The sequence below is a fragment of the Balaenoptera ricei genome, chromosome 7, assembly GCF_028023285.1.
Source record: "Balaenoptera ricei isolate mBalRic1 chromosome 7, mBalRic1.hap2, whole genome shotgun sequence".
Classification (NCBI taxonomy): Eukaryota; Metazoa; Chordata; class Mammalia; order Artiodactyla; family Balaenopteridae; genus Balaenoptera; species Balaenoptera ricei.
In genome coordinates this window covers 86,566,839-86,593,034 of record NC_082645.1, presented here as the reverse complement: position 1 = coordinate 86,593,034, position 26,196 = coordinate 86,566,839, and the positions used below count along the sequence as shown (strand labels likewise).

General features: G+C 39.3%; 3 protein-coding genes across 3 annotated transcripts in view; 2 read left to right on the top strand and 1 right to left on the bottom strand.

Annotated features, from left to right (window-relative positions):
• CDK15 (cyclin dependent kinase 15) overlaps window positions 1–9,200 on the top strand; it is a 79,970-nt gene extending 70,770 nt beyond the window's left edge. Inside the window, exons 10-11 of the mRNA XM_059928482.1 lie at window positions 265–358; window positions 9,091–9,200. Of these exons, the coding sequence (XP_059784465.1) occupies window positions 265–358; window positions 9,091–9,150 (154 nt within the window). The 3' untranslated portion in view covers window positions 9,151–9,200. The remainder of the gene's footprint in view (window positions 1–264; window positions 359–9,090) is intronic.
• On the bottom strand, window positions 3,960–26,126 carry LOC132369143 (cyclin-Y-like protein 1). The gene is made up of 5 exons (XM_059928477.1): window positions 25,703–26,126; window positions 16,685–16,759; window positions 14,764–14,798; window positions 8,622–8,722; window positions 3,960–4,215 (listed from the first exon to the last, which is right to left on the bottom strand). The coding sequence occupies exons 1-5, from the start codon at window positions 25,926–25,928 to the stop codon at window positions 4,101–4,103; spliced, it is 552 nt and encodes a 183-aa protein (XP_059784460.1). The 5' UTR covers window positions 25,929–26,126; the 3' UTR covers window positions 3,960–4,100.
• On the top strand, window positions 11,503–12,039 carry LOC132368627 (10 kDa heat shock protein, mitochondrial-like). The gene has a single exon (XM_059927346.1). The coding sequence runs from the start codon at window positions 11,518–11,520 to the stop codon at window positions 11,824–11,826; it is 309 nt and encodes a 102-aa protein (XP_059783329.1). The 5' UTR covers window positions 11,503–11,517; the 3' UTR covers window positions 11,827–12,039.
• Window positions 26,127–26,196: the final 70 nt, after the last annotated feature.

Below are 26,196 nucleotides of genomic sequence, written 5' to 3'. Positions count from 1 at the left end.
GATTGTTAATGAGCTTGAATGAACTCAAATGTTTGCTTTCTATACTGTGTTCCTAAATGCCCATTGTGTCCCATTTTAACAAAAAGCTGCAGGCTGTTTTTATTTTTGTTTAACATAGGGACTTTTTCTGCCAAGACTTTTCATAGTATGTGGCCCCTATCTAATTGTCCTCAAAGTATTTCTTGGGAGGTGAAATGCTAGTAGTTCAGTTTTGCATGTATGGGTTCCTTGAAAGTATTGGGTTGACTCTTATTTCTTTGTTAGGGGTGCAGGCTGCATCTTTATTGAAATGTTCCAGGGTCAACCTTTGTTTCCTGGGGTTTCCAACATCCTTGAACAGCTGGAGAAGATCTGGAAGGTAAGAGAAGAATTCCTCTTAGGAAGAAAAAAATATATGCATTACAAACTTTGAACCAAATTTTCCTTAGAGACAAACGAAGCAGTCCATCTGCTTTGAGAGAGTGAGCCGTATTTTAAGGGTTGTGGAAACTGTGGTATTTGCCAGGGGCATAAGCACCTTGGGAACGAGTGGTCAGGAACTCCCCGTTGTCCCGTGGCAGCCCATGAATTCACTTGCTCCCGGTGATTATTGTCTCAACCTCCCAGGGCAATTTCTGCCATTACTAATTAAACACAACCCTGCCCTGCCACTCCCAGCTCTAAGTCTACCATATATTTGGCCCCGGATCTTTGTCAACTGAAGACAAGGCACTGAATTTTCATAGAACCCTGATAAAACAAAGGCTTCCCGTGTTAGTGTGAGAGAAGTATACTGTGTATCATGCTTCTCCAAAACCAGATTCCTAAGGTAACAGGGTGCTTTTGTGTGTGGGCTTCCATTTCTTTATTCATTATTTATCCCTCCCTCATTTGCACCATTATGTACTTCATTTTTATGTCCCTGGTAGCTTATATGCCATGTACTATAGTCATTTATATATTGCTGTCTTTTTTTTTGATGATTTTTAAATTGTGGTTAAATATATATAGCATAAAATTTACCATTCTAACCATTTTTAAGAGTACAGTTCATAGCATTAAATGCATTCACATTGCCGTGCAACCATCACCACCATCCATTTCCAAAACTTTTTCATCATCCCAAACAGAAGCTCTGTATCCACTCAACCAGCTCCCCATTTTCCCTGCTCCCAGCCCCTGGTAACCTCTCATTGACCTTCTGTCTCCATGAATTTGCCCATTCTAGGTTTTCATATAAGTAGAATCTTTTTTTTTTTTTTAATTAATTTATTTATTTATTTTTGGCTGTGTTGGGTCTTCGTTTCTGTGCGAGGGCTTTCTCTAGTTGTGGCAAGCGGGGGCCACTCTTCATCGCGGTGCACGGGCCTCTCACCATCGCGGCCTCTCTTGTTGCGGAGCACAGGCTCCACTCGCGCAGGCTCAGTAGTTGTGGCTCACGGGCCTAGTTGCTCCGCGGCATGTGGGATCTTCCCAGACCAGGGCTCGAACCCGTGTCCCCTGCATTGGCAGGCAGATTCTCAACCACTGCGCCACCAGGGAAGCCCTATAAGTAGAATCTTAACAGGATTTGTTCTTTGTGTTTGGCTTATTTCACTTAGTGTAATGTTTTCAAGATCCATCCATATTGTAGCATGTGTCAAGTGCTTTAAACTGGGGTGGGGGGAGGGTATCGCTTGTATCCTGGATTCTGCTCCCTTTCAAGTTTGCTTGCTTCAAGCAGGCATCTAGAGCATACTTGCTAACAGCTTCCCAATCAGGTATCTTGGGAAATATTGCAGAGTGGGATTTTTGTGTGCAGGTGAGGAAACTTGGCTTTTCTCAAACTTCTTTATGATTTTGATTCAGTGGCCCCAAATATTTTGCCTTTCCAGGAATGGTATAAAAGCCTCATTTTCGAATTGTGTCTCCACTGTGGAGTCCTTCATTTATTTAAAAAAGAAAGCTGAGTTTATCTTTAATACACACATGAAGGTGAGGAAAATCCTCAGGGAACATTTAGGAAAAGGGAAGAGTTAGTTGCTAGTGTCTGGAGGGTCAATGGCTCACCTTTATGAAGATATTCTGTGCAAACCAGTCTAGTGCTACAGATTCATGACCCAGAAAACATTGTGCTTTGTGAATGTCAAAATAAAATAAAATGTCCTTTGTGAAATTAAGACATTTTATAGAGATTAATCACTGCCATTAAGCTTTCTTTTGGAAACATTGGGGATATTATGGAGGAACATAGGAGAAACTGGGACGCATTCACAAACTAAAAATAAAAACATTTTTCGGGCTTCTCTGGTGGCGCAGTGGTTGAGAGTCTGCCTGCCAGTGCGGGGGACACGGGTTCGGGCCCTGGTCTGGGAGGATCCCGCGTGCCGCGGAGCAACTGGTCCCGTGAGCCACAACTGCTGAGCCTGTGCTCCGCAACAAGAGAGGCCGCGATAGTGAGAGGCCCGCGCATCGCGGTGAGGAGTGGCCCCCGCTTGCCGCGGCTGGGGAGAGCCCTCGCACAGAAGCGAGGACCCAACACAGCCAAAAATAAATATAAAAAATAAAAATAAAAAAACATTTTTCAAGCCAAAAGTTTTTTTTTCTCAAAACTCCCCTGCAAGACCAAGAACTGCTACCTTCAAAAAGTATCACTGGATGATATCATCATCTAAACTGGAGGCAGCCTAATGTAATTAATGGCTTTAGAGTCGAAGACCAGCATTTGAATTCTAGCCACTTTTTAGCGAGACGAACGTGTGCAAATTATGTAGTCCCTCTGAACTTCAGTCTCCTCATTTGTTAAATGGGGCTAGCGATAATGACTTTCTAACCTTGCTGTGAGAATTTCATAAGATCAAATGCATAACAAGCCCCATGTGCCATAAGTGCTCGATAAATGTTTGCTGTCTTTCTCTCTCATAGAAATTATTTTCATAGAGATGTTTCAATGACCAAACTGTTAACAGGCATTTCCTAATAGTTCACCTAATTGTTCTGTTCTCCCACTTAATATTACTTCTTGTCCACATTAGAGGAAGCTCAGCTAGCACTGCCTAGACCAGACCCTGCAGTGATCTTTTACACATTTGAAAAGTTTTTCCTAGCCATTAAATCAGGACACAATATTTATTGGACACTCATTATCTTATAAGATGTTACAAGGCATGGAAAAATGGAAAGAATAGGAAAAATGCATGATCTATGCTTTCACCTGTTGTTCAGTCTAGGTGGGGTGATGGGTGTAATATAAGTAAATATATGTAAAACAAACATAAACTATGTATAGATGCAAAAAGATGTATGTATATATAGATAGTTAATAAAAATTATAATACTGAGATAAGGTATGCTGTTAGGATATTTGAAGAGTTATATATAAACTGATTTTTTTACATTACTTCCTATTTTTAAATGATCGTGTTCTTAAAAACAATCATTTTACAGTTCTTTGCATTTAGCATAGCACTTAGAAATCATAGGACAGAAAGAATGAGTTAGACGTTTCCCAGGACCTGACGGCTCTCTAGTTATTGGTTCAAGTTTCCGGGACTGGTCTTAGTGGCTGACACTGGCCATCTGAAGATGTTTTAGGTAATTCAGTAAGTGAAAATTTTGGACTTGTATCTGGACATAAAGTACCAAAGCATGAGTGATGCAGCCAAAACAAATGTGTCTTAACAAATGAGTCCAACACGTCCTGCCCAGGAAGCCATGTTCACGTCTACCATTATTCTTATCACACTGCAATAAATCAGAAGGACTTTGACATTTATGACAACTCATTACGAATATAAAACAAGTAAACACACTAGAAATAACACTGGCTTGGTGTTAGTAGACATGAGTTCTGAACCCAGCCCTAGCTTCAAGTTAGGTGGTAACGCAAGTCTCATAATTTATCTCCCTGGGTCTCTAGCATCTTAAAGTATATTTGATTTTCTGACTCCATGAACTTGTGACCTCTTTGAACAAAGTGTTAAGAGAATATTGTAGCTTCTATCATTTTTAATCATAATATTCTTCTCTGTTTATTGTCCCCTCCCCACAAGCCCCGTGGTTATTTCTCAGGTTTATTGACTTGTATAGCTCATTGTTGATTTTCAGTCATCTGTGCTGATCAGGAGATAGTTCCATATTGCTTAGTTCTCCTTTATGGGCACCAAGAGGTCAGATTCATTACATCTCTTTTCCCGCCTGGTTCTGTCCAAGCAGGTAGAGGCCACAGTTTTGTTACCACATCTGTAGTTCCGTGCTCTGAGGACAAAGAGAGAACCACATTCAGCGGTGTGTTATCTCTTACACTACTACATCCCAAGCAGCTTGGAAATTCAAACATTACAAATGGCTCCTGAGCTGTGTTTTACTAAAGGTGGTCTATTTCGGGTTCTATGATACTTGATGTAGGAATTGCTTCTTTGAAAACAATGGTCTAGTCTACATCTCCCAACCTCTAATCACAACTTTTCTTTACATTTATTCTGCGATCTCACACTTAGGAATAAAGGCATAATAATAAGTCCTGAATTTTTATTTTACCATCTTTCTGAAATGCCTCCGTGTGTGTGTGTGTATTTACATCTGAATGGCTGTCATCGATTTTTAATCAATTTTTTAGAAATCTAATTCTTTCAATAAGTATTTTTAGCAAATAATACCAGATGTGGTTCTAAAATCAGAATAAAATAAACGATGCAGACTTTAAAGCCATTAATCAAAATGCCTTCAGTTTCCATTCCAGCAAAGGCAGAAAACAGCCCTTGCAGCCCACTGTGGTTTCAAACACAGCACTCACTAGCTGCCTTTTAAGAGCCTTCAGGGAGGGAGTAAATCAACAATTTTTGGTTTTCAGTTTCCCAGTCAGTGAAGCGGAGATTTAGTAATTTTCTCAGGTGAAAATGAATTCAGTAACTTTCAAATAAAAACTGAGCATCAAATTTCCAAATAAAGGATATTGAATTTTTGTTTAAACTTTTAAAATCTCAGGCTTAAAGCTTTTGGCACAATATTCCAAAATTGTTGGTACCCATTTTGCTGGCTTTAATTACACAATAATACAAGGTAACCAACAATTCTGGTAACTTTCACCTTAGTGAAAAGGTGAAAGGTCATACTGTGGAGGAAAAAAAATACATTGTAATAACTGATTTTTATCATATCAGGCCTGAAGACATTTTTAAAAAGGGGTTAGCAAGGAGGGAAGACCTTCCAGAGGCCCAGTGGCCCCGAAATCCTTGAATTCAGAACAGTACCACATGGGTTCTTTCCCCCTTGTTTTAGGTTCTTCAGCTTTTAGCAAAATTAGGAGACCCAAAATGCTAGATATGCTGTTAGAAGGCATGTTTTGGTTGATTATTATAATATATAAATTATTACATATTTCCCCTGTCATTTGTCCTTCTACCCACAAAACCTTCTGTCCTGTACAAGTTATATCTATCTATACACATGCTTAAATTTAAGCCATATAGTAGTTTGTGTGTGGGGGGGTGTGTGTGTGTGTGGTTTTTTTGTTAGCCCCTGCATTTCAGTTGATTTAGTTCGCTATCCACCTACCCATCCGTTTTCCATTATTTCCCTAAAAGTAAATAATAAAAGTGCTCTATACCAAAATGATTTAAAATCACTTTTACATAATTATTAGAAAATTTAATAGCAAAATTTTATAGCCACAAAACTGATGATAGGTCTAGCTATCCTGAAATAAGCAGTGCTAATAATACAGCATAATACTACACAGTATACTATTAATGACAGGTATTTCCAAATTATTTTAAATAAAGTATTAACGAACAGATAGATACAAGTCCTTAGGTAGTCTTTTTTAAGTTACTATATTCCTAAGTTATTCACAGCTGTTGTATATTAGGCAACAAAGGGGTTCTCTGGTTAAGTTATATGCTCCCCTTTGTTCTCAGTGTCTAAAATGAAACTCAAAACAATTGAGGGAAGGCAAATCTGAATTTTATAATAGGTCTATAGAATCTTAGCACTTGTATAAAGGCCTGTAACACCGTTAGCATCAAAGATGGATACTTCTATAGTGCTTCAAAGTTTCATCTTCAAATTGATTTTAAAATCACAGCATTAGAAGTTTTATGATGGAAAGGACCACTGAACCGTAGATGACATTTAATTAAACAACCCATTTTACAGAGAAGGGAACCAAGGCTTAAAACTGACTTACCTAAGGTCCCACTAATTATCAGAAGCAGTTCTCTTTCTCCTGCCCTCTAACCAAATAGTGGCTCCCAAGCTCAGCTGCACACTGGGATCATCTGAGAAGCTTTAAAAACTGCCTAGCTTCTGCTTCAAGATGTTCTGATTTAACCGGCACTGGGTATGACTTGGGCATCAGGACTGTTTTTAAAGATCCCCAGATGACTGCAGCGTGCAGCAAAGTTTAGGGATGAATGAGTTAGGGTTAAGATCGGAGAATCACTCGGGATGCTTTTGTCCATATAATCATGCTTCACATCATTCCCCATCTTGTCAAAAGGTGTGTGTGCGTGGGTGAGAGACAGACAGACAGACAGACACACAGACACTGTGTCTTGGAGGCGGGGGCAGGCGGGTGGACTTTGTGCATCCAGAAACATATATCTTGAAAAGTTGCATAAGTGATTCTAATAAGGCTCACCTACCCCACTGAGAACAACTACCCCACTGAAAACTAACCCCATGATAAACATTTTCAAAATCATTCCTAAAAGCCAATTGGCCCTATTAATTTTCTCAGTAAACCTTTATTTCACCAATAATGAATGTGATGAATGATCATTTTTAAAACTTCATGAGAGCAAATTAAAATTTACTGTACTTCCAAAAATTAGACTAGGTCGGGAAAAAAAAGGATGAAACCTACTTGTCTGAGCAAGGTTAATCTTTTTTTTTTTTTTTTTAATTTTATTTAATTTTACTTATTTTTGGCTGCATGGGGTCTTTGTTACTGCGTGCGGGCTTTCTCTAGTTGCCAAGAGCGGGGGCTGCTCTTTGTCGTGGTGCGCGGCCTTCTCACTGTGGTGGCTTCTCTTGTTGCACAGCACGGGCTCTAGGTGCGTGGGCTTCAGTAGTTGTGGCACACGGGCTCAGTAGCTGTGGCTCGCGGGCTCTACGGCACAGGCTCAGTAGTTGTGGCGCACGGGTTTAATTGCTCTGCGGCATGTGGGATCTTCCCAGACCAGGGCTCGAACCTGTGTCCCCTGCGTTGGCAGGCAGATTCTTAACCACTACACCACCAGGGAAGTCCCTGAGCAAGGTTAACCTTCAAAGTACTTTTGAATTATATACTGGACATCAGACTCTTTTGAATTCAAAAGAAGCTGCGACTCTAGCCAAAGTAGAGTGGTTTTTGTACCCACAGATTCAGTGTCTTGGCTGAATAAAAACATTCAGTGATGATGTGATAAGTGCCCAAACTCAGGACTTTAGAGATGGGGCTCAGTTTTTGCTGAAACATGATTTGACTGCAACTATTATTGTAAGCAAGAGAGGAAAGTTACATTATTATGACTGTGAACTTGCTGTCTTTAATTAAAGTAGAAGTTACTGATAATTTAAAGAGCTAAAAAAAAAGCTGGCACATTAAAAACCAATTAAAAATATAATTAGCTTATAAAATTAAGACAACAAATAAAATTAAGGATAAGGACATTAATATTTTCAAATAGCATTTCCCAAACTGTGTTCTGGAAAATCAACATTCATATCCTAAGGAGATGTTAATGTTTCGTGGACAACCGCGAGGGAGGAGGCAAGAAGCTCTGCATCCCGTTTGGTTTTTCTCTCTTAAATAAGCTTGAAAGGTTCATTATTAGGGTGTTTTGAAAGTGCATCTCCAATTGTGGACTATGAGGTGCTCCCAGAAATTAAAGAATAGTTTCCATCATCATGACACTGTTCGTGTCTCCTTAAGTATAAGCCTGACCACAGCCACGTTTCCGAAACCTCACCTCTTTTATTGTTCTCTGCTGTGATTGATACAGTGTGTTGGAGATATATTTATATATATAAACAAAAATTAAATGTGTCTATTAAGTTAAAACCTCAGTTGAACAAATTTCATCTACAAAGAAATTAAGCTTGAGTGTGTATTTCTTAAGACTGGTTTGATATATTCTCCCCCTCTTTGGGGGACAGGAAGGAGAAGTAAAATTTCATACAGAAATAGTGCAGGAAAAAAAAAAATGCACAGTGGGATAAATCTGGCAAAATCCAATTAAATTTAAATGCAGATTCGCTTTGGTGCCAGTAGGGGACAAGCTGTTCCTTCTTCTAAGAGTAGCTTCCAAAGTAGTATACATTGTTTGAGGACTACAACTCATAAAGAAATAATTTTTTCTAGAAATAGCCAATAAAAAGTGCCTCTCTTTCTCATTATGTTCAACAATGGCTTAACAACAGAAATGCGTCAAATAAAGATTTATACTTTTTCTGGGATTTCTTATTTGCTAACTGGCTTTCCCTTCTATCAAGCGCTCTAAGATTAAAATGGAAACTGAAAATTCATATTTAGGTTCTTGAAATCAATCTATAGTTGACACCAGTTTTTTAACCTGATCACTGAAAAGGACAATTCAAATGAATGAAATTATGTATGGCTAGGATGCTTTTAGCGATAAGGGGGTCTGTCACTCAGCCCTTGGCAACCTACTTGTACTCACCTTTTTACTGTGGTTCTAAGATTAGGCTGGCTGACTGTGCTGTCATCTAGAAATATTGTTGAGCATGAGCTATACTTTTTAGTAAGCTGCCCTGGAGATACCTGAAGGGGAAGGGAAATAGAAGAAAATGTCACAGTAAGTTAAACCTATAAAGTGTGTTTTTTTCCTTGGTTAAAATGTCAAACGATAAAGCATTAAGATTTTTCTTACACTCCATGAACTGCCTGAGTGTGATATCATGTGCAGCTCTATGGGAAACCTCTATACTCTGACTTCCACAGACGAGCTTTGAGAAATGGGTTATAAAATGCTGCCTTGATATAGTACCTATAATCAAACCTGGCAAGCGCCTATTATAAATTACCTTTATAATAATGTAAAAAGTTTAGAATAGGATTTCAGGGTTTTTTCCTTAAGCAATGAAATGCAGCTGAGATTTCCCATTTCTATTCATTTACTACACTAAAAGGTAATGCCTTCTGTAACACCGACGCCGGAGCATCTCACTGCAGTCAATGCACCCCAGTAACAAATGTACTCGTTCAGGAGACGGTGCGACGAGACAAGCGTTTGCGAATCAGAGGCTGGGCGTGCCAGGGCTGCTCTATCGCTAAAAAGCTGGGGGCCGTAAGTCCCTCTGGGCCTCAACTTCCTTATCTGGAGGACAAAAAGGTACTGCTTAAAGATTCTCTCGCATCCAAAAAAAACGGATAAAACAACTCTGAGAATTTAACTTCTCACTTCATGTTTAAGTAAGACTGCCATGACATTACTCAAGTGAGAACCTCAGAGAATACTTGCCATTCATTTCAAAATTGTACTAATTCTGTTCTACGTGTTATTTGACACTCCTGCCTCACCCATGCTGCTCTCTGCCTGCAGTGCCTTTTTCTTCCTCCTGTCCCAGCAAGCTTGACCCCATCTTCCTCTAGGATCCCTTTGCCAGCAGGCACACCACAAAACTTCTCACTTTCTGCACACTCACACATCTAATTTACCAACTGTTCCATGGTCTCAGCTGCTTGCATAGTACCACCCTCTTAAGTAAACAAGCTTCTCCAGGTTAGGAAGATTCTTCTCCTACCTCCAGCTACTGAGCACAGAATCTGGGACAAATTAGGATTCAACAAGTGTTTGAGAAATTATTTAAGATCAGTTACAACTGGAGGTAAATCTTACTAAAGATACAAATTCGTGAGAATTTATCTACAGTGGTGTTGGATAGGTGACAAAGAACTTTTTGAGACCCTCTAGAGAATGAACTATCTTTAAAACACTTTAGAAGTATCCATTTATTTGTGAAGAGCCCATGAACATGGCAACAGTCAAATACCAAAATGGCCTAAACTATGTTAGGACAACTCTCTTCCTTAAAGTAAGGCCAATAACCAAATCCCAATCACTGAAAGCCACTGGAAGGAAGAGTAGCATTCTTTAATACCACAGAATACAAACAATTTTAAAGCTGGGTTTTGTTTTTGGTTTTTGTTTGCTTACTAATTCAGATGAGCCTTCCTTCCTCCTTCCTCCTATTAATATAAAATAGTTTTCACCATGCTGTCACACTCTCCCATCAATGTCCTCCACAAATACATGAAAGGTGAGGCAGGGAGAAAATCTAGTTGATGCTTTTTAAAATACAGAGCATTTAAATAAAAATTGCCAGTATCCAATAATCAGAAATATCCAAATGGCATATATAAAACACCATTTTGCTTGTTTCAGATGCTTTATGCAAAGCCACTTATTCCTTATTAACAAAAAGTTCTAGATGTAACATATTTGAAACAGTATCACTATTTGGAAGACTAATTTCTCCTTCAAGCTAGAAATGTTTTAAACTAAAACTATAGCTATTTGGTTAATGTGTAATTTTAGAATCTCAAAAAACAGATACAGCATGAAAAATGAAAATTCACTCATTCAAATACTTTGATTCTAAACGAAGCAGGTTATCTTTTAAGGTCACTACTATTAGGGTATAATATGACATACACTACACGTAAGAAAAGTCAATTCTGACCAAAAATCTATATATATGAGGGGAATAAAAATAGTAAGGAAATGTACCAAAATATAGACTAGTTGGTAGAGCTCTGGGTGCTATTTATCCTGTTTTCCTCTATTAAAAACTTTTTTTTCTATTATGAATGTATATTGATTTGTCTTTGGAAATATTACTGCTAAAACATTTAAAATTTTTAATTAGATGTGGTCTATAGTCCTATGGGGGCTCATTTAATGTATCAGCAACTTACAGTCTACTGGCTCGATCCTACAAAAGAAACACTTCCACAGGCCTACTCCTGAAACTATTCAAACTTTCCGGCATCTAGTGTTCACTAAAGGATGGCAGAATTGAAGCCTCTGAGCAAAGCCTAGATATGTTAGCTGCCAGCAGATTACTTTCCTCTCATCTTGCTTGAAAATTTAAGATAACTGTCCTTTATGATTAAAGCCTTACCATTGCTGGCTCACAACCTCAATAAACTGCACTGACACACATAAGGGTATAAAATGCAAATACAAAAAAAAAAACAAGTAGCAAAAAACACTACTGACAGTTTAATGTTCATAGGTATTATTTCAATTGGTCACTGAAGAAGAGTATTTATCTTCATTCAGCACTAAGGACAAAATACATGGACTTTTACAATCTTTATAAGGGGAAAGGTTGCTTAGTAGACTTCAGGTTTAATGGTGAAGACTAGAAAATAATCATACCTAGGAGGCTAGTAAGTAACAACCCTCAAAGCTTATCATTAAAGGTCAAGTACCTGTTGAAATCCTGCCCCCACCCAATGACTCTTCCCATTGTGCCTACTGCCTCTGATTTTAACCCATTAAAAGAATAAAGCTGGAGAGAGCGAGAGTACGAAGGGCGGCAACCCGAGTCATGGCAGGACAGGCATTTAGAAAGTTTCTTCCCCTCTTTGACAGAGTATTAGTTGAAAGAAGTGCACCCGAAGTTGTAACCAAAGGAGGCATTATGCTTCCAGAAAAATCGCAAGGAAAAGTATTGCAAGCAATGGTAGTAGCTGTTGGATCAGGCTCTAAAGGAAAGGGTGGAGAGATTCAACCAGTTAGTGTGAAAGTTGGAGATAAAGTTCTTCTCCCAGAATATGGAGGCACCAAAGTAGTTCTAGATGACAAGGATTATTTCTTATTTAGAGATGGTGACATTCTTGGAAAATATGTCGACTAAAATAAGTCACTATTGAAATGGCAGCACGTGAAGCTGCCCGTTCCCCCAATGGCATCACGTGAAGCTGCCACTGAAGTTCTGAAATCTTTCATCCTGTAAATAATTTCCGTGTTTCTTTTATAATAAAGTAATGATATCCAAACTAATGATATTCAGTGTCTCTGAAATTTAGTTTTCTCTGTATTGATTTAAACATTCCCAAATAAAAGTATATAAATGAAAAAAAAAAAAAAAGAGAATAAAGCTGAAGTTCACTTTTTTCTTCCCCCTTCTCACAAGTTTTGGATACGTTTATTAAGAATCAATGACTTTAACTGAAAAGTCTGTAATACTCCATCTATGTTGCACATTAATGGACAATATGGTAGGGTGAGTGGTTTGAATAGAATTCATACTCCAGGCCTTAGTAGAAAAGTATAATATTCTAATTATAGGTATAATCAAAAATATTGTCTGAATTAATATCGTTAATTAGATTGAATTAAACTTCAAACTCAGAACCTATATTCAAAGAATAAATCTAAGTTTGAGTAGACTGACCACAAATCTATTTCCTCTCCCCCTTCTTTCAGATATCATCTCATTAGAATTAAAGGCATTTTTTTAAAAAGCTATACATAAGACAGGATAAACAGCAGATGATTTTTAATGTTTGAAAGGTGAAAAGACTAGATAAAGGAGTGGTAACTGACATGGCAGAACAGAGGAAGCACAACCTTGGTACCTACAGAGAGTGACTAGGACAGGAACAAGAAAACCAGTTTGTCTTACAGAACCCAAGGCAGGCTCAGAGTTCAGAGGCATGGTCCCCAAATCCTTGCAGTGAGGCCCATCAGTTAACGAGTTGTCCAAGTGATGCTTCCAATTAGATCTTAACAGACAGCCAAGGACCATCACACGTTTGAGGGAAGCCCCCAACAAGTAAGAGATCAAAACAGGAAGAAGGAATGGGACTTCCCTGGTGGCGCAGTGGTTAAGAATCCGCCTGCCAATGCAGGGGACACGGGTTCGAGCCCTGGCCCAGAAAGATCCCACATACCACAGAGCAACTGAGCCCATGCGCCACAACTACTGAGCCTGCGCTCTAGAGCCCATGAGCCACAACTACTGAAGCCCACACGCCCTAGAGCCTGTGCTCCGCAACAAGAGAAGCCACTGCAATGAGAAGCCCACGCACCCAACAAAGAGTAGGCCCAGCTCACCGCAACCAGAGAAAGCCCACGTGCAGAAACCAAGACCCAATGCAGCCAAAAAATAAATAAATAAAATAAAATATAAGGATGCTTTAAAAAAAAAAACAAAACCAAACAGGAAGAAGGAATTGATGGGAGTGATAAAAACTCAGGAGCAAATGAGAACTTGAAATTGCATCAGTGAAAAAAAGAATGACAGGATATAAGAGAACTCTATAAATTGAAAATAAGGTAGACAAAACAATATATTCAATAGAAGGATTAGAGCACAGTCAAGGAAATCTCCAGGAAGCAGGACAAAAAGACAAAATGCAAAGCAGGAGGGGAAAAAAGTTAGCCATCTGGTAAGTCTAAGACTTCCAACATCTGAATAATAGGAACCTGGAAGGAAAAAACAGAATATCAAAGAAACACACAAAAAAGGTCTATACCAAACCAAATTATGAAATTTCAAAATCCCAGGGAGAGGGAAGGTACTAAAAGGTTCCCGAGAAGGAAGGGATGGGGGAAAATGACTAAAATCGGTAATGTACAATGTACCATACAATGTCAACAGGTTTAAGAGCAACAGTGTAAATGAGAAGATGAGAGGGAAGTGTCTTTAGAACGGCAAAAATTAGTTTCAACTGAGAATTCTATACTTTATCAAATAGAAGGAGTTTCAGACAGGCTAGATCTCTATAAACTTTCTGCCCATGTGCCCTTTTCCCAGGAAAATGTGCTCCAGTAAAACAAGGAAGTATAACAAGACAAGAGGGAAACAGAATCTAGGACATAGGGGATCCAACATAAGAGAGCAGAGTTATGTGAGATCCCAGATGACTTCACACAGATATCCCAGGAAAAGAGGCATAGAGCAGGCCTAGGGGAACACTAGTCTATATGGGAGTAGGAAGACAAAAGATTGGGGAAAAGTGTCTCCAAGAAAAAAATGGAACAGATGTGGCTTAGTAGACGGAAAATGTTTTTGATAGGCATGTGACAAATGTTAAAACATTTGGGGAAAAAAATAGCTGTTAGAAAACAGGCAAGTGAATATAGTCAGGAAATTAATTCCACAGAAAAAATGAAGAATGTGAAAGCAGGGAGACCGGGCAGGGAGCTACTTACTGCATTTGGCTGTGTGAGATCACGTTGGCTAGGAAAAGGGGGGTTGGGTTATCCTAGAGAAGTGCAGAAGTGCTCCAATTTCATTAATATTTAAGAAAAAGAATGAAGGGTGTACAAGGAGGAGGCACAGTCAGAGAACTATATGGCTCAGCAATGCACAATATTTGCAGAGTCGTAGTAATGTAAACATTGATTCTGATTTAATAAAAACTGATACATGTTGAGGGAACACAGGGAGGGAAATAACGTCATGGTGGACCGAAGAAGCTAAGCTGTCACCTGCTATGACAAGAAGTCAATGGACAGTGCTAAAAATTAACTTACCTGTTATACTTTTATTACTTTGGTTAAAAAATAAGATCAAAAAAATAAGGCAAAAGAATTTAAGGCAGATCTTTATACTACAACCATATTAGTGAAATTTAACTTAAATGTCAGAACCCTTAAAAAATGGGCACTACTAAGTCAAAGACTTTCCTGAATACATTTGATAATTAGGAAAACAGAGATTTAGAAAATCTACCAAAAAGAGGTCCATGCTAACAGTATTGGATCCATCATATTTTTAGGAATCATGGCAGACATATTTTTAATTCAAACTATTAATTTCTTAACTTTTCAACTGTTTACTTACATGGTTTAAATGGTTGCTCTTCCTCTCTTCCCGCACTAAGAATAAAAAAAATTAACTGATGAATTCTGATACAAATGCCATAGAAAAATAAAAGTAGTCACTAATTATTTGATGGATTACCAATAACACAATGAGATAAAATTCCATTCTATTTTTTAAAATAATTTCCAACAAAATATATAATTTAAATCACCCAGCAAGATGAGTCCTAGAAATAAAATCTAAAAACTTAGTTTCACTTTTTTGACCTAATAGATATTCTGTATTAGGTACAAATGAAAGACTCCCCATTTACAAAAGAAAAGGACAAAGCAAATTAGGCCAGGTGAGAAACTTAGCTAATAAAAAAATTTACCTGCTGCATAGCTGAACTACTAGCCAGGAGTATTTTCTAATTCTTCATTTACACACAGCTTACTTTAATTACCACAATCTACAGATGACAACTCTAAGAACCAGTTTCTGGCCAGGCACTCATCTCCGAACGCACCAGTATCTCTGGAAGCATCCTGAACCACTTAATGGTAACCTACTCAAATACCTTACTGAAAAAATACACAACTGGAAAGTAACCTACGTTAAACGTAAATTTTAAAATGAGTGTGCTGACCTAAATGAACATATCTACAGCACACAAAACTGTTTTGCTCCAACAAAGGCCAGAAGAATAAAAGCCTGAAGAGGGTCTTAGGCCACACTCTTGCTCACATTGCCTCCTTTAACTCCAGACAGGCATCACAGGCACAGATTCCTTAAGGCTGAAGAGAGAGACAGGCATGGGACAGCTTTTCTTTTACTGTCTCCAGAGCCCCTCTACATGTGAGCAGCTCATGGCTCTGGAAGAAACTGAGAAATAGAGCAATCCTAACCAGAAATGAGTGGCTCAAGTACACACACTAGAAAAATGCAAGTTAGAAACCCCAGGAGCTTCCAGGTTGGTGAACACGTAGTACCCTTGCAGAGGGCATCAAAGCTCTGTGCCCTGTCCCCATGCCTGGCCCTATGCATCTCTTCCATCTGGCTGTTCCTGAGTTATATCCTTTTATAAAAACCAGTGATCTAACGGAAAAAAACAAAAAGCAAAACAACAACAACAAAAAACCAAACCTCCGTTTTTTATTGTGCTGCTTCACTTTAAATATTATGGAATGTTCACTTCTTGTATTCCTGCTCTCGTAATCAACTGAACAACTTGGTCACGTATGGCTTTTTAGCAAATAAACTAGGATTTAACATAACATTAAGGAAGACAAGCAGGCAAGCAGGAGTGCAAAAAATTCTACGGTTCTGATTCTCATCTTAAAACAAGGAGGACACAGGAGATTTATATGAGTTTCACATGCTGAGGATAATCTTCTGGAAAACCCCATATGGCATGTTGCTCTTATTACCCTGGCACAGCACTACATTAGGATGAGAAAGTTTTGAATAGCTTAAAAGTTCTGAGTAGCATAAATCTGGATGTGAGATAGGCTCGTCTGGTTGAACACTGTGTAAAACAGGGCCAAAATCACAAGGCTCAATTCCCATATATAACAACTGATTTTTCTGATTTGATCAAATGAAAACCTAACTGTGACCTAAACCCTATCATTTGTCTTTAACATATGTGCTCTTCGGAGCAAGGGGAAAAGGACAAAGTAGCATGGAGAAATAGACCACATCTAAATCATGTGGCCAGTTGACTATGTTGATAAAGAGGTGGCAAAATGTATAAACAGATAGTCTAAGTGTTCTCCTCCCTAAAACACTGACAACTAAAGGAAACTGTATCATCAACATATTAAAATAAGACAAGTGAATACATAAAAAAAGTGAAACATTTAAACCACTCTAAGAGTTTTTCTAAATACCTCCTATAATACACAAAACAAAAACAGTTTTCACTCTTTTTCTCAGGGAAAAAAAAGCATTGCCTTACCATCTGTTTGAGGTTTGCTCAGAAAAATTGTGCTTGCCCTTGGGTGGTCAGAAGGGTTTGGTTCCAAAGCTAAGTCTGTATAGGAAGAAGAGAAAAAGGTGTGGTGATTTAGTTGAGTAGAAAAATACATGATTTTAAAGATAGCTACACATTGATTGAAACCACTTTTAATAGTCTTGAGAAGAGCTTTTAGTAATGACAAAAAGGCAATTTTAGTAAAGGCACAATATAAAAATTCTATTGGGAAACAGCAAAATTGTAGAAACTCTCCATACATGTGGAATAAAACCATGGCTATGTCTTAGACTTCTTTAACTTGCACCTAAATAATCTATGCCAGTTTTAGGTGAATCATATATGCGACTCCCCTCCTATTTATCAATTAAAAATTCAGTCACCCTCTTTTAAAGCTGATATTACTAGCACACTCCAGGAACAGTCTCAAGAAGCAAGTTATGCTGTGGCCAACTACTGTCAGATACCAGCTCAATATATCAAATATGCCAAAACGAAGTGAGTTGCTTTTGGCAAATGTTCTTCAGACAATCAAATGGCTAATTCTAACTCCATTCAACAAATGAACTCATTTAATTGGCTGTGGTTTATCTGGGGGCTATTCATCATGGCAGATTTAAGAGGACTACATAAAAGTTCAATGTTCTAATCTAGAGGAACACTTCCATGATAGTGATTTTTAACTTTGCCCTCTATTTCCAAAGCTAAACTCACTTCTTCATTCCACGCTGCATGATTAATTTGGGGCTTCAATAAGAGTACTTTCTGGAGCAGATCATAGGGCTACTAGAAAAAAATTTTGGCCATACCTACACGAAAAGGTGGGTCTGCCTGTAGCCCACCTTGCACCAATCTTTTAAGAAACTGGACCAAGATTCAGATAAAGAGTAATGGTTAAGGCAATTATTTCCCAAACCACATCATAACTGATCTGTTTTTGAAAGATGGCTTTGATGGTCAAAGTGAAATACAAATATATCCCTGCCTCTTAGAGAATCCAAAGAATACACACATTGATATATTAAAAACTAATTAGTCTAGTAGTGAATTCTGTCTAACCCAGCATTTCACAAATGTATCTACCTAGAATCCCCTTTTCCCACCCAGAAAGAATTTTGCACGAACAGTAATTTGGGACTTCCCGTTTTAACAGGAATCTGAGCCATCCATTTGAATGTCATTGCCAGCACTAGTAATTTACAGAGCTAAACCAACTGCTTTGTTCTTCATGAAAATTCCTTCACTGAATTTGAAGTTTATCAAGCTGCTTTTGGAGAAAATATTCTATTCAACATTTTTATGTAAAAGACCCATATAATTATTTTAAAGTTTTTTTCTCCTACATATTTGAAAAACTAAGACAATGGGAAAATAAATTATTTCAGCTGTACACAAAATGGCAGGCAGAGACTTTCACAGCTGCCTCTAACCTATAGCTTCCGAAAGAATTCATGACTACTTACCTATACCAAAAAGAAAGTAAATAGACTACATTTGAATCTAAAAAATAAGCAGAAATGTTTGCAAAGTAGCTGTATTATTTATCAGTGTCTATGGCATGGTAAAACTTAACAATTTTCAATGGAAGTCCAGGAAAATTAAGTGCCAGAATCAAAGAGAAGCAAGCTTTAACACACACACACACACACACCCGCCAAACCAAGATGTGCTACTACACATCTAAATACAAAAATCAAGAAGGCTGGGATAAAAGAAATGACAACATGCAAAAAAAAAAAAGTAAACTTAGCCCAAGTGACCAGAAAAAAGCTGGCACTCTCCCTACTCTATCCTAGGGGGTTCAAAGGTAGGCACAGGACCCAGGACCGGCCAATCAATCACAGCTGTCCTGGGACTTCCCAAGAAAAGAGAAAGGCAGAACTGTACTCTAGGATCCTTAGCTAGTCTTGAGCTGCTGGACACTCCCCTTGCTATCATGAGGGGAAAGGCTTTTCAGGAGACATCAACAGAGGAGAGCAGAACTGAGGAGATCATTTCACTCCTGGGTCAAGTAGTGCTTAACTCTGTGATGTTCTTTTAACTTGCAACTGAAGGAGACCTGGTTAATCAGCAGTACTGATGATCACACTAAAGGTGGGGAAAGGTAAAAGTCACTTGCTCATTCCTTTAACAAATATCATGAACAAAAATCTGCATGAGACAAAACGATGCTCTGTTTAAAAATTACACACAACCATTCACAATCATTAACACACAATGATTCACAACCGTTACTTTTAGTTGCTTTTCTTATACATTAAAAAAAGCTCTAATTAGTGTACTATTTATGTCTTCTTGTTACCAACAAGCGCTCTCCACCCCACTGTTGCATATTTATTGTCTAATGAATACACACTGGCCCATCAAGTGTTATTCCTATACTGGACTTAGCCAATCCCCTATTGCTGGGGATTGGTGCTTACAAAGTTCTATTCTTAAAATATTATGAGGAAAATCTTCATGTACATAGTTTTTAAAATAATGGTTTTATCTCCTTAGCAAAGATCTTCGGAAGTGGAATGACTAAGCCAAAAGGTTAGATCACTTTCATGGCTCCATGTACAATGCTAAATTGCTTCCTAAAGAAGGTGGGGGGCACATTAGGGTATAATGCTACCAATCATGACATTTTGAGTTCCTACCCTTGCTTTGGATACTTGAAAAAAAAAAAAAAATTCCTACTGATATGAATGAGGAACCTCACTGTAGATCTAATTTGTATTTCTTTTGATTACACAGTTTGACCATTTTCCCACAGTTATCAGTGTTATTTCCACTTTGGTGAGTTGGCCTATCATTTGAATGTACTGTAAACACCAGGGCCCTACTGCTGTCAGTTTGCATGAGGTTTTCAGAAAATATTAATCTTTTGTTTATAGCCTATATAACTAACAATTTTCTATATAACTTGCACTTTTTGCTAATGAAAAATACCACATCACTACCTTATAGAATGCACATGTGAGCCATTAGACAGTAAACTCATACATACACACAATATTTCTGCACTTCCCATTAACTATCTTCCCAAGAGCCTAAGGAGACTGTGATAAAACCTACCACACTCTTCACTATCACAAAGGTAAGACTGCCAACTATTAAGCAAAGCTTTACCACCCACCATCCCTCTCATCCCTCTCCCCACCACATGCACACACAGTAATTTAGAGACTTCAGGAAATTACTGTGCATTCAGGAAATTACATGGATTCTTCCGAAAGTTATTTCTTTAGAAACCTCTAAGAATGTTTTACCCAGGAGAAATATTCTTGAGCTCATGATTAGGGGTTATGATTAAAACTGTATTTTAAGACCCATCATTTTTGTATTATCAATTTAAATTGCAACTTATTTGACAGCATGATAGGTCGATGTAGAAAAAGTATGATTAAAAAAAAATTAAACTCGGTCTTAATGTAAACATTCCTCAGAGGAAACCTGTAAAACACCACCGACACTGAATACTGTTTTTCCTCCAATCTAAGATTCTACCAGTTGTTAAGATCCATCTCAATTGCAGTTGTTAAAAGTGTGAAAACATAGGCAACTTAGAACAAATGAAATGCATTACTGAAGGCTAAAAGTGTTAAAACTATGCTATCAAACTGTCGATAAATGATTTTTCCTTGTTAAAATATTAGAGGGAGAGGGAAGTGACCAAGAAAGCATCTGACAGAAGCAGCATATTTCAGAAAGCGATTAATATCAACATATTGATTTCAATATATTCCAAATAAACAGGAGATGTCAGCAGTTTCTGGGCCAACTGCTGAGCACCAGTTCACTTAACGGTGACCACTGCGTTTACTGAACTGCCCTAGCGTCCCTGTACCGCACAGTGTATTAGTTTTATGGCTCATAAGACAAACATTACAACCCTTACAATTACCATGGAAACTGATGATCTCATCTCTCTGAGTCCACACTTGCCACCGCAGTCAGGGAGGTCCCGCCAGCCGGCCCTGAGCTGGGCGGCCTCACCAGCGGGGACACAGCAGGCTCCTGCACCTGCCAGGCTACTGCTCACCCACGCCTTGATCCTGCTTTCCTAGCTTCTGACCATCCTGGCTTCCAAACTTCCCAGCTCTGGTTTCCAACTGCTTCTGTACCTGCCTCTACCCTGGTTCTCAGTTTTGCCTTATTTTAATCCTCAATCAGTGTTACAGTGATCATGACTGAGAGGTGACACATAGGTAAGTACACCTGGCTTTATATATTTCTAAAGAGTACTTTACTCAGTTTCTTGGACTTTTAAGAACCTTTCTGGGTTGCAAGTTACTTTCATTTCATTTCACATTACGCAGTGTTACTGTTTTAACTCTTAAGTTTTATTACTTTAATACACTAAACCAACAACAACAAAAAAGGGTGAGAAAAAAGGTAGTATTCCAAAGAAGCTCACATAATGTCAACAATAAATTCTGTTCCTATATGCCATGCATTTGGAATTTACAGTCCTACTCTCTATCAATACTCATTTTTAAAACCTTGGACAACTCAATTTATACCTAAGAGAAGAATTCCTACACTACCTAACTCAGAACATGGTGAGAATCAAATGAAATGCAAGAGCAATCTATATACTACAGCCTATTTTAGACCCTTATTAATATCGCTTTTTTGTTCAAGCCACTGTTGGCTCTCACCTGAGCTACCGCACCAGCCTCCTAACTGGTCTCCCTCTCTGCTTCCTTCCACCCTTACAGTCTATTCTCACACAGTAGCTGGTCTGATCTCCCTCCACCCTCTCTACCCCCCTTCCCTTTTTCTAAGAATTAACATCATTCCCCTGCATATAATCCTTCAATGGTTTCCCATTACAATTAGACTAAAATTCATATTTTTTGGTCAAGGCCCACTAGGCATACAAGGTCCTAATCCCCCATATTCCTCCTGGCATTCATTCACTCAGCTGCAGCCACCCATCTTTCTGTCCTTGGCACGCATCAAGCATATTCCCTTCTTAGGAACTGCACAGAAGCCTCTTCTCCCACAGCCTCACATGGCTCTCTTAGGACTGCTCATGGGTCGCTTAAGGAGAGAAGCTGTCTTTAACCACCCCTTGTAAAACTGTCCTCCTCCCCAGCCCATTACCTTCATTTTCTTTCTTAGTGTTCTCACTACCTGATGTTATTCTTGTGTCGTCAGCCCCCAGGCACCTCTAGAAAGGAAGGACCTGAGTTAGGATACGGGTTTTGTCTTGTCTAACCACTGTTTGTCCTGCCTCTGGAATGGTGCCTAATAATCAGGTTTCAGTGTACCCAAAACCAGTTAAGTTTCTCCCAATTTTCCCACATCATCTAAGATTTCTTCTAATGCTGTCTTTTGATGTGTCTGTCACCTAAGACCAGAGTTAATTTCAGATCTCTTAGAGTAGTAGTTTAGTTACTCAGAATCAAAGACACAAGACAGGTTACCAAGAACCACGAAAACCTAAAAGAGGAAATCTAATGTTCAGTGAAAAATCAATGGTAACTTTAATTTGGGAAAAGAACATTTAATGTTAAAATACCTTTACTACAAAATGACTCACCCTATGAATTTAATGAAGTCGTAAGACAAAGTGTACAATCAGAATGCTATAGGGAAGTATCAATACAATGCATCAGTTTTTACCTGTGTCCCCTGAATAAAGCATTATAATGGGATTATAAAAGATGCTCAACCATAAAGGCTGGGTAAATGAATTATGCTCCAACCATTCGATGGCACAGTAAACAGCTGGTAAAAGGCAGGCTGTAGAGCTATGCGCAGTTGCATGGAAATACATCACCCTGGAGCACTCTCTAGGTGCCAGCACGGTTCCAGGAGCTTCATGCCGTTACTTTTCTTTATAACAAAAAGTGACAAAGTGGCACATAAAGAACAATCCCATCTTTGTAAAATAAACACAATGTTATGTTTATATGCATACAAAAGGTTCAGGAAGAATCAACACCAAAATATTAATAAAGATTCTGGATATTCTGAGTGTGAGTGAAGGACTTTTCTGTGTTTTCTAAATCTTTTACATCAAATGTTTATTAATACTGTCACCAAAAAAAGGAAAGATCTGTTGCTCAGAGGTTTTTCCACATCATATTGCCAATTCCTTCCCTACCCACTCTTCAGGGGGATGGGAGGTAGGGGTCACTTGAGAGAGCACCTTTCACCAGAAAATTAGCAAAGCTCCTAAGGTCAGAACATAAAGGCTGTATGAAAAGTTGATGAATAAAAATAAAATCAGATAATAGGACCGTAGCATCTTATTTTCTATTATGACACTACCATCAGTTATATTAGATATACTGTTAAAGACAAAGTAGTAAAAAATTCTTTTGAGTCTATCTGAAATCTATACTACGTTCTTAGGAGTTACTTTTTTGAGATGGCTTGAAGAAATCATGTTCTTCTCCAATGTTTCTGAAGAACAAGACAGAGCATCATTTATGGACGATTTTCTCTAAGTAACCAAATAATTCTTCACTGTAGAAAAGCCAAAATGTTTTATATCTGAGTAGGTATTTCTCAGTTTCCAGGGAAACTGATACAAAATTGTCTGAAATAAAGACATAAAGAGCAAACTTCCAATGTGCCTGTGCTTTATATTTGGTGTTCTGACCTTGTTTCTATGGAAACTTCATTAATAGGCAAATGCTGAAATTGAGGTTTCTCTTATCACTTTATTGAATGCCCCCCCAAAAAAGACAAATTGAAATGAAATTTTAACAATCCTGTTAAACATAAAAAGGTAAATTCTGTACTCATGAACTCTATTTTTCCAGTTCCTGATTTAGCACTCCTTCCTTATCATACATAGTCGTATGCTAAATGCTTAGTACCTTACCTGCCCGCTTACCAGCTTCCCCTAATGTCCCTCTGTCCAGGGCATTCTCGGCTTCAATTGGATTTCACCAGAACAAATTCTTTAAATTATATCAACGTGTTTACCTGACTGATAAATTTAGGCTATTTCATGACTTCTACTTTTATTCATATCCATTGCAATGTATGTACAGACAGAGAATGGAGAGGTAAATGTTGCTTCTGAGTTGTGTACAATCAACTGGAATGGCAATAATCAAAACTGGAGTATGCTGAGATAGGCCTAACTTATGGATAAATTATAAAATATAAGGTGCACTCTAAACAGTTTCTTAAGCATCCCAAGAACTGAATTTGGCATATCTACCACCTCCCAAGTCTGTCTCTTTTGTTCAGTAGCTGTGTTACACAGTCATTTCAGATCTCTAAGTCTTGGCTTCTTCATCGGCAACAGAGGGAGAATATATACGGGCCTTATTTGTAGATGGAAGGGCCAAGTGAAATACACAAGAAAATGCATTGTACATCTTAAAAGAATTCTATAAAGGTCCAATTTTCGTCTCTCATCCTACACTAGCCAACTACTAACTGTTTTTAAAAATCATTTAGAGGCTTACCTTATAGCAACAAGCAGAGCAGTTTTCACAAGTACTTACGTGCTTTGTGTTTAAAGCTACAATTAATTCACATAATTTGTTCATTCTTTCACAATATCTAACTATTCTGAAAAGGGAGTACTTTCCACTTACAAAGCCACGTCCATCATAAGGGTGAATCCACAGGCTTAATTATTCTAACTTTTAAAGAAATTAAATAAACCCAACTAAAATTTAAATAGAAGAGCTGTAAGACATTTCGTCTATGAAATAATGAAATAATCTCTGGCATTTAAATGAAACAAATGGGCCAGTGGGGCTTTAACATCTTTATGATACAATGTTTTATACTTCAAAGAACAGTCTTTATTAAAGTGCCACTATGCTACCCAGAAATTTTTTTTTTTAACCTAGAGCCATCCCTTTCCAAAATTCTAGAGGCAAAAATCAAACATTTCCTCTCTTCTCTCTCTCCTCTCCTCCCCGACAACACCCACCCCCAGCCACTTAGTCTTCAGAACTTTTACCTGAACATTCCTAAAGTTAAATAGTATTCTACTGGGTGGGGGGGGGGGTGGAGGAGGGAGCCATGGAGACATTTTTCTGCAGGATGGATGTGGTATGTTAACTCCCAAACCTTTATATTACAAATTACAATCTGAATTTGTTTTTTCTCCTTTGAAACTTCTGTCCAGCAGTCTCAGGAACCACCTCACCCCTCCCTTAGAACAGGCAACGTGCAAAAGAAGTCGGTTAAGGCTGTGCAGCTGAAGACATACTTGTGTCAAAGTGGGAATTTAAAAGTAATCAGAACTCCATGGGGTCTCCTTTGGTAAAGAAAAAAAACCCAACAACTATTCTCTGCAGCCGTGGCAGTAACGTTTCACACCGTTCACAGTTATTTTAAGCCCCTCTCCCACCATTTTCTTTCCTATCGTGTTCAAATTATAGTTAGAAGGGATAAAGTAGCTTCTATCAGGGCGACTGAAAACATTAAAATCCAAAGAATTTTAGTTAAGAACACCACACTGACTCTGTCCATCTCTATTTTGAATTTAAATGACAAATCCTCTAATGTTTGTCTTAATTGTCTCGAGTATCAACTACCTTAACGAATAGAAGTCTATCATCAGGCCCTTACCTAGTTCCTTCGCTTAGGTACCATCTGGATAGGGAGACGGGATGGATACGCCGAAGTTAGAGTATTTAAGTTTTCATTAAGAAAAGAGAGAATACACCAGAAAGTCTCTGCTAAGTCCCACGAGATGTTAAACAAATAGAACCACCAACAGGAAGGGCCGCGGATTGGAGGGTCTCAGGCCGGGCTGGGAAATGGGAACGGGGGAAAGAATTGGGCATTCGGGTAGGGAAGAGGGAAGGAGACTGGCCGGACGCGACTGGTAAAGAATAAGGGGTGGGGACGCCAAGCAGAGCCAGCCTTCGTCCCCGGTGCCCAGCCCTGGGAGAGCCAACTCCGGGCAAGAGGGAGCCCTAGGCGGCGTCTCCCTCCCGGGGGACCCTGGGGGCGGCGGAGGCCAGAGGTAAGCCCGAGAGCAGACGGCGCCGACCCCGCGAGGGGCGAGGCGCGCCCGCCGCTTCTTACCTTCGGGCATCTCCCGGTCGCTGACGTGCTGCAGGTGGTGGCCTTCGCCACCTGCGAAATCCAACTCGGCGGGTTCCACGGTAGCCGCCGCCGGAGCTACTGCCACCGCGTTCCCGGCCGCCGCCTTGTAGACCTCAGACTCGCAGTCCGGCTCCGCTGACCCCCTGCGCCGGCCCAACTTGCGGCAGGCATTGGGGGACAGGCAACAAGACAGCGAGTTCCCCATGGGGCGCCTTCACTCCTCGCCGCCGCCGCCGCCGCCTCCGCTCGTCCCCCGACTCCGCCGAGCTCAGAAGCCGCCCCCTCCCCCAACAATGGCGCGGCGGGCACTGGCAGCCCCGGGCTATGCCGGGGCTGTGCCGCACATGCAGACGCGACTTCGCCCGCCGCTCTCCTGTCCGCCCAGCCGCCGGGCCCCGGGCAGGGGCCCGGCCCCGGCCGCACCCCCGCCGCCGCCGCCGCCGCCTCCCCGGAACCAACTAGTCTGTGAGGGC